This window comes from Echinops telfairi, unplaced genomic scaffold, assembly GCF_000313985.2.
Source record: "Echinops telfairi isolate 266 unplaced genomic scaffold, ASM31398v2 ScPeMD7_18;HRSCAF=68, whole genome shotgun sequence".
In the NCBI taxonomy this organism is placed as follows: domain Eukaryota; kingdom Metazoa; phylum Chordata; class Mammalia; order Afrosoricida; family Tenrecidae; genus Echinops; species Echinops telfairi.
In genome coordinates this window covers 13,686,057-13,694,666 of record NW_022103915.1, presented here as the reverse complement: position 1 = coordinate 13,694,666, position 8,610 = coordinate 13,686,057, and the positions used below count along the sequence as shown (strand labels likewise).

The following is an 8,610-nucleotide window of genomic DNA, read 5'->3' as shown; positions in this document are numbered from 1 at the left end:
GCCAAAACCAGGCCAGGAGCTGACTGTGGAATAGACCATCAATTGCTCATATGTAAGTTCAGATTGAAGCTGAAGAAAAGTAAAATAAGTCCATGAGAGCCAAAATAGGACCTTGAGTCTATCCCACCTGAATTTCGAGAACATCTTAAACACAGGTTTGAAGCATGAAACACTAACGAGAGAAGACCTGAGGAGCCGTGGGAGGACATCAGGAGCATCATTCATGAAGAATGCATTCGGAAGATAAGAAAGAAAGAGAAGATCAAAGTCAAGCAAAGTCAGAAGAGACTCAGAAACTTACTTTTACTTTTTTTGGGGGGGTACCCACTCCAAAAGAAAGGCTACCCAACAGAATGCTCAAATTATAGAACAACATCATTGTTACCACACGCAAGTACAATTTTGCTGCAGATCATCGAGTAACCATTGCAACAGTACACATTGACAGGGAGCTGCCAGAGTTTCAGGCTGGGTTCAGAAAACGAGGTGGAACAAGGGATGTCATTGCGGACCTCAGATTCATCTTGACTGAAAGCAGAGAATACCAGAGAGAGAATTACTTGTGTTTTATTTTATTAACATAACAAACAACGGATTGCTTGAGAAGAGTGGGAATTCCAGAACATAGTGCTCATGCGGAACCTGTACCTAGATCAAGAGGCAGTGGTGCAATCAGAACAAGGCATGGTGCATGGTTTTACGTCAGGAAAGGTGTGTGTACATCAGGGGTGTATCAGGTCACCACACTTATTCAATGTGTGTGCTGTGCAAATCATCAGAGAATGTGGCGTCAGGATTATTACTGACCGGTGATGCACAAATGGCACAACCTTGCTTGCTGAAAATGATGAGGACTTGAAACACTGGTGAAGTTCAAGGCTTGTAGCCTTCAGGATGGATTGTAACACCATGTAAAAAAGACCCAAATCTTTACAACTGGACCAATAGGTAACATCACAATAAATGGAGAAGAGAGAGAAGTTGTCAGGGACTCCATCTGGCTTGGATCCACAATCAATGTGCATGGAAGTAAGTGTCAAGAGATCAAAAGACAAGTTGCATTAGGTAAATCTGCTGCACAAGATCTCTTTAAAGTGTTGGAAAGCAAGGATGTTACTTTGAGGACTAAGGTGCACCTGGTCCAAGCCATGATATTTTCAATTACCTCAGATGCATGTGTGTGGTAGTTACATAATCTGTTGTCAATTTGAGACTTAAGAGTGAAGGAGTGGAGTTTAGCTTATATCAGGTTACAGCTTGATGACCTTATTTGGAGGCACTAAGGAGATAAATAGCTCTCTGGAGGTGGGACACATGCTCACTCCCTGTGGAGACATGCTTGCTGACAAGACCCAAGGAGCTATGCTAGAACCTTGGAGCTGAAGGAGCCACGTAGAGACCCCTGTCAGTGCTGAGAAGCCTCTACCGCCACTGGATCCACAAGATTTCCCACCCACTGACCTCTGATTTTCCTGCATTCGGCATCATTGCATGTGTTTCGTGAGTCTGAAGAGGAATTTATAGATTGGTATCAGACATATGGGCTAATATCGGACTTATGGACTTGATCTGGACTGGGCTGGGATGTCTTCCCAATATTCAATTGCTCTCATATATAAACTCTTTCTTATACACATGAGTGTCTATGAATTTGTTTCTCCAGTCTACTCGGACGAACACAGTGTGAAAGTTGGACACTGAATAAGGAAGAGGGAAGAAAAATCAATGGGTTTGAATCCATGTGTTGGTGAAGAATATGGAAAGTATCATGGAGTGCCAAAAAAACAAGCCTATCTGCCTTGGAAGAAGTATGACCAGAATGCTTATTAGAGGCAAGGATGGCAGCATGCTGTCTTTCATGCTTTGGACCTGTCGTCAGAAGAGACCAGTCCCTAGAGGATGACGTCATGCTTGGTAGCCGGGCAGCAGGGAAGCAGAGGAAGGTCCTGGACGAGGTGGCCTGCCACAGGGGCTGCCACGATGGGTGTGAGCAGAGGAGCAAGGGCGAGGATGGCGCAGGACCGGGCAGTGTTGCCTTCGCTCTGTTGTGCAGAGGATCGCCATGGGTTAGAACAGACGCGGTGTCGCCTAACAATGAACGTCACACAATCAAAGGTCTTGGGGTGGCTTGTAGGCTGTTCAGAGAATGAGCCTGTGTCTCCGGGGCTTAAGAGGACTTCAATCGGAAGTCCTTGGAATTACTCCAGTGATCAAAGTGTCTTTGCTGAGGACGCCTAACTGAATAGGTTATGCTAATAAGACGTGCCCTAGGCCTGAAAGACCCCTGGGTGATATCAACTGGTGACGTTGACCACCTCAGAGGAGGAACTTGGCTACATTGAACGACGTGATGAGGCCCCAGTGACAGAGGCTCCCTGGCCTCCCTGGTTGGTGAAAGACACTGATGCACAGGGAGGGCCGGACGTCCCTCTGAGACACAGAAGTTCAGGGTTGGGAACCCACCGAGACCTTGCCCTAGGGCACTCTTCATTCACATCCTTTTCGTTATAAACAGACGTAGAGTTCTCTATGTATCCCATGAGTCATCCTAGTGATTTGTTGAATCTGAGTGGGTGGTGGGAACCAGAAGGTCAGAAGTAGGGATCCTTGGGGATCCTGGAGCTTATGGATGTTACCCCAAGGAGGGGGGTACTCTTGAATGTGAGGTCAGCAGGTCAGAAGTTGAGGGTGTCCCCAACTTCTGGCTGTTGACTGTAGTCTTGTGTCAACTTGGCAGTCTCACAACCATGCCCTTTAACTGGTTCAGGTTCAGTTCAGGAAGGTTCAGGAGAGGAAGAGGTGTAGGTGCAGCTGCTATCAGAACAGAAGGGTTAGAGTTTCACGATGGGATTCAGTTAAGAATCCTGTGATGGGGAGATGGTCCCAGGTAACCGGGTGGGCTCAGTGCAATCCCTGGGTCCTCAAGAGGAAGGAGAACTGGTCAGAGGGAGAAAAGGTGTGTTGTGAGGCGGTGGCCCAAGGAACGAGGACAGACAAGGCGATGTAAGACTCTCTGCTGGGCCCCCGAGAAGAACTATAGCTCTGCCAATACCTGGCTTCTAGATCCGGGACCTCCCACGCTGGCCAAGAGCAAGAACGCTGTGTTGTCTAAGGCAGCACATTTCTGGTGGAGTCTCTGCACGGTACAAACGCACTCAGCTGCAAACCCAAAGGTTGGGATTTTGAGTCCAGCCTGAGGCACTGCAGCGGACAGGGTCAGGGGACAGGTGCTTGCTTCCAAAACAACCAGCTCCTGACTGACAACCCGGTGAATCACAGCTCTACTCAGACCCACCTGGAGTTGCCCTGAGTAGGTGTTGCTGGCCACCGGCCACTTCCTGAGCTATGCAGAGTGGACCGAAGGAGGCAAGGACAGAAGCCGAGAGGACACTGCCCTCATCAAGCAAGAGATGGCCCAGCTGGAAACAAGGTGGGGAGAGATGCGGTGTGACTTTGAGGAGAAAGGACACAATGTGTGGAAAGGCTGAGTGTGGGTGGTGGTGTCAGAGGAAGACCGAGTTGCTTAGGAAGGGTTCCACTTGGGGACCAAAGGGGTCCACCTGACTTCACTGCACCCTCCGGGGGTGAGCCAATGAAACCCACTCTGCTCCTTGCTCTAAGTTCATCAGTTCAGGAGATGGAAACGTCCCAAGTTCCAGGGTTCAAAGGGTGACTCAGGAGTCTCTCCCTCTTCTCCTCACTGCCCTTTCCCCGGAGTTGGCATCATTCTCAGGCAGATGGCACCCAGGCCCAGACTGGCATCCCTGTGGGGCACTCCATAGCCCATACATTTCTTTCTAGTATTCCCTTAACCAAGTCCTAGGGTTTGCACACACTCAAACCTCCCCACATCACTGAAGTGGGGGTGGGTGGGCTACAGGACTCTGGCCAAGCTGGGGTTGAGTGTCCATGGTGGGGGGCGCCAGGGAGGTCAGTGCTGCTGAAGCCATGGGAATGGAGAATTGGGAGGGGCTGGCATTCCCAGGGCTGGGGGATGACCAGGAATGATCACCTAGCACCATCGAAAGGTCTTCCCACAGTCAGGCGTGGCGTTGAGCTGAGCCTGGATGCTGTGGCTGGTACCCTGGCTGGACTATTGTCACTGCCCCTTACCTTTCCAGTCCTCACTCCTCCAGGATGGCAGGGCTGGGTCCTGACCCCTGGCTGAGGAAGCTGCCCCCACTGCCAGCCACAGAGAGGGCCCTACCCTTTTCTGGCAAGATCTTGCCTTGCCGATTCCATGACTTAGAGACATCCTACCTCAAAATACAGCCTTGGAGGGCTGGTACTGAACAGGCGGGTGCCTCCCTGCTCAGCCACAGCAGGCTCCCGCCGCTGTCCCTCCTAGAGTGTGTGGGCATCTCCAGATTTTAGGGTGCCCAGCATTCACCCCCGCCCCCCCCACATACACACTCCCACGGTACTCTCAAGTGGATTTTGATTCCCAGCGACCCTGTAGGGACTGAGTGCAATTGCCTTCTGTGGTCTCCAAGCTTTACAGAAGGCAGACGGCCCCATCTTTCTCCCCTGGGGTAGCGGGGGCTTCATACTAGGCCATCTTTCAGTTAGCAGTGGCACACTTAACCACTGCGCCCTCAGGGCTCCTTGATCAGAATTCTGGCTGCCCCAGGGCGGTCCTGAGGCTTGTGGGGGCCCTCAGTTTCTCCCTAGGCCCCGGGGGCTTAGTCTTGCTGTCCTCTCTGTTCACACCTGGCCCCCCACAGCACTGCACCTGCCTTCCTGGGGGACAGATAGTGGCTGAGCTTCCTTCGGCAGCTCCCACCCAATTGGTCTAGCCCGGGTCACATGACCACTCCTGCCCCCCCCCTCCTTTGCCGGCAGGAATGCTGCATGCTGATTGGCCAGGCCAGAGGCTCCGATCCGAACATCCTGGGGAGGGAGGAAGCTAATACCTAACGCACTGCGGGAGCCAATTCTGACTCAGCGATTTCTGAAACTGTAACTCGCTACCAGAGCGGAGAGCCAGGGTGGAAATGTGAACCCCCAAAGCGTACCAAGGGCTGTCACTGCAAATGTGAGGCCTGAGTGCAGGGGTCCCAGGACATACATGTTCACCTTGAGCAGAGAGATGCTTTTGGGCTCGCTGGGTGGGGAACATGGGAATCGGGCCAAGCCCATGGATTCCCCCAAGGCTGGGATCGGACTCACTCTCCCCACTCTGCTGGGCTGGCCTAGTGTCCCAGAACCGGGACACAGACAGCACCCCCCCACCCCCACCCCACCCCAGATGCTCAACTCCGTGGACCTTCCCAAATGACACAAGCCAGGGGTCCATTTAAAAATCATTTTATTATTAACATCATCTTCCCATTTAGCCAAGTGTCTGTCATGTATAAGGAATGTCGGTAAATATTCCATTTGAAGCTTCTTTGTACATATTTCCATTGATAAATAAACTCTGGATTCACATAAAAAAGTTAAACTTAAATAACTCATAGTTCCTTCTCTGGTAACAGGCATATATTGGCAAAATATAAATATTCTTGGACTTTGTTCTAAGTGAGGGCGGGGATTCATCACAGGGTACAATTGTTGATAACAACAAAACTAAGAAATTGTCAGCTGGCGTCCTGGTCCGGACAGGTACTGACCGAGGTGGGAGATGAAGATTCACATTGGTTTCTGGGCCAGGGGGCGGGGCAGCCGCGATGGGGAGAAGTTCTCTTTACAGCTCTTGATAAAAATAATCTGTTCTGCCGCTGCATGTTAACTTTGAACATAGTCTTCTACAGTTGCTGATTAATTCCATGATCATTTTACTGAAAACTCTGCTAACAAAATATGGTACCTGATCCGATCTGAATCACGCCAGTCGGTTTGAACTATCACGGGGCTGAGATTCTACACGCAGAGATGCACGTGGAGCGAGCGCTGATTGCCTGGGGGTTGGGTTGCTTAGTGCTTAGTTCCTTGTGGGCGATCGATCGGAACCTTTGGCTCTGGCCACAGCGGTGGCCCCTCAAGTCACCCCCGGGGGGGCAGTCACCCCTGGGGGCAGCTGGACATCCCTGGCACCCCGAGCTGGGCTCAGAGCACCCGGGGGATGATGGTGAAGGGCACGGCGGGGCTGCTGGCCTCCAGCTCTAGGGCCGTCAGGAAACACTCCGTGGCCGCAGTGTTGTTACCCTGAGCCTGGAGGACCTCGCCCAGCCCGTTCCAGACCTCGTGGGCCGTCGAGTTCACCTGGACCGCGTCCCGTAGGATCTTCTCTGCCAGGCTGTATCGGCCCAGCTGGTGAAGGCTCAGCGCCTGCAGGCGTTGGAGAGACAGACAGTCAGAGACCCTGTGGGAGCCAGACTTCTCAACATTCTTCCCAGCAAGTTCCTTGGAGGCAAGAAGGTAGCTCCCAGGTGCTGGCATGTTTTCAGTTCCGAAATACTTCCTGTAACTCAGGGTTCACAGTCAAAACACCCACTTGCACTAGATGAAACGGAGGGCTATCAATCATTTGGGAACATGAAAATGGTACTTCCACCTGGTTCATCCTATTACTTACCAACCAGGAACCAACCAATTAGAAAGGCCACCTGTAGGCTGTCTGCCCTTGGTCATTCCCATCCATCCTTTTATTTTCTTAATATAAAGAACTGTTTGTATGACTAATATGACTAAAACAGATAGATGCGTTCTATCTGTCCACTGTCCGACAGTCGTATTGGCATATGATTCACACATCATACAATTCTACAGTTCAATCACATCAAGAAGAGTTGTACAATCACCCTCGCAATCAGTGTTTGAACATTTTCTTTCTTGAACTCATCGTCACTAGCTCCCCATCCCCACCCCTCCCCCCATGGAACCATTAACCAGTCTCTATAAATGTAACCTCTCCTGGATTTCATATACAGAGAAACACAAGACAAACAAGACTGCCTCTTCCTTCCCCATGGTTTGGCTTAGTCTGGAAGCTCAGTTGAAACCTGTCCACTAGCTGCGACCCGGGGAGATACTTCAAATACTGCTGGTATAGTTCTCAGCCTCACTGCAACACAAGTGGCCGGTGTGTGGTGGATACTTTTAATTACATATGTCAACAAAGAATTGGTTGATGTTGGTTCAACCCTTTCAGGAGGTAGCGTATGATCTCAAACTGCTGGTAGTGAAAGAAGGAATCCAAGTCCCACTACAGGCACTGGTGGAAAAGACGGCTCCAGGAACTGACGTAACACATTGAGATGTTGCAACAAACAGCTACGATGCGGGAAGCGCTTGCTCATCTATGTCAAGAAATTTGGAAAACAGCTACCTGGCCAACCAACTGGGAAATTTCCATAGTTGTGCCCATTCCAAAGAAAGGCGAGCCAACAGGATAAAGGAATTCTTGAACAATATCATTCGTGCCACATGTAAGTAAAATTTTAGTAAAGATCAAGCCAAAGAGTGGGGGCAGCAGGACTTTGACAGAGAACTGCTACAAATTCAAGCCCGAGTCAGAGGAGGGTGTGCAGCAAGGATATCATTGCTGATGCCGGATGGATCTTGGCGGAACGCAGAGACTACCAGAATGATGTCTACCCGTGTTTTGCGGACTATGTGAAGGCATTCAAGTATATGGATCATATAACAAATTGGGGATAACATGGTGTTGAATGGGAATTCTAAAACGTTTGGTTGTACTCTTGTGTGTACACTATTAGAGGCAATGGTTTTAATAGAACAGGGCATGCTGTGAGTTTAAAATCAGGAAAGGTATGTGTCAAGGCCATATTTGTTCACCCTCTTATTCCATGTATATGCTGAGCAAACCATCCGAGACGCTGGGCGACGTGCAGAGCTTGGCATCAGGAGGAGCAGCCTGGTGAATCAGATGTGGGGTGTGGATGACCCGACCTTGCTGACCGCGAAGAGGACTGCAAGCACTGGACTAGTGAAGACCAAAGACACACACAGCCTTCCACATAGCCCACACCTCAACATAGAGAACATGGGCGTCCTCACTCTCAGGCCAGCAAGCAGCTCCGTGGTCAGGGGAGCAATGATTGGAGCTGAGTATCTTATCTTCCTTGGATCCACCATCGACATCCATGGAAGCAACGTATCTCACTGGGAGCATCCGCTGCAAAAGGGCTCTCTAAAGTATTAAAAGACAAAGCTGTCTGAGGACTCAGGGGCACCTCACCCCGCCACCGTGTTGTCGATCCTCTCACACACATGGGGAAGCTGGACACTGATTCAGAAAGACTCAAGAACCGATGCATAGGAATGACGATATCGGCGACAACTGTTGAATACGCCAGGGACTCCCAGAAGACGGGCCACGTCCGTCTTGGAAGAAGGAAAGCCAGAATTGTCCTTCGAAGATCGGATGGTGAAGACTTCCTTTTACATACTCTGAACATGTTCTCAGGAGAGACCAGTCCCCAGAGAAGGACTTCATGCTGGGTAAAACAGAGGGTCCAGGAAAAGAGGCAGACTATCAACAACATGGATGGACACAGTGGCCGTCCACAATGGGCCCAAACAGAGCAAGGACTGTGGGAAGGGTACAGGAGAGGTCAGTGTGTCATCCTGTTGTGAGTCGGGTCACCATGAGTGGAATCAACTGGAGGCACCTCACCACCACCACCACCACCACCACCACCACCA

The 8,610-nt window shown here is 50.5% G+C and overlaps 1 protein-coding gene across 1 annotated transcript in view; it reads right to left on the bottom strand.

The window, feature by feature from the left end:
* Positions 1-5,291: 5,291 nt before the first annotated feature.
* Positions 5,292-8,610, bottom strand: part of TTC7B (tetratricopeptide repeat domain 7B) — a 248,850-nt gene continuing 245,531 nt past the window's right edge. Inside the window, exon 20 of the mRNA XM_045288134.1 lies at positions 5,292-6,270. Within this exon, the coding sequence (XP_045144069.1) occupies positions 6,049-6,270 (222 nt within the window). The 3' untranslated portion in view covers positions 5,292-6,048. The remainder of the gene's footprint in view (positions 6,271-8,610) is intronic.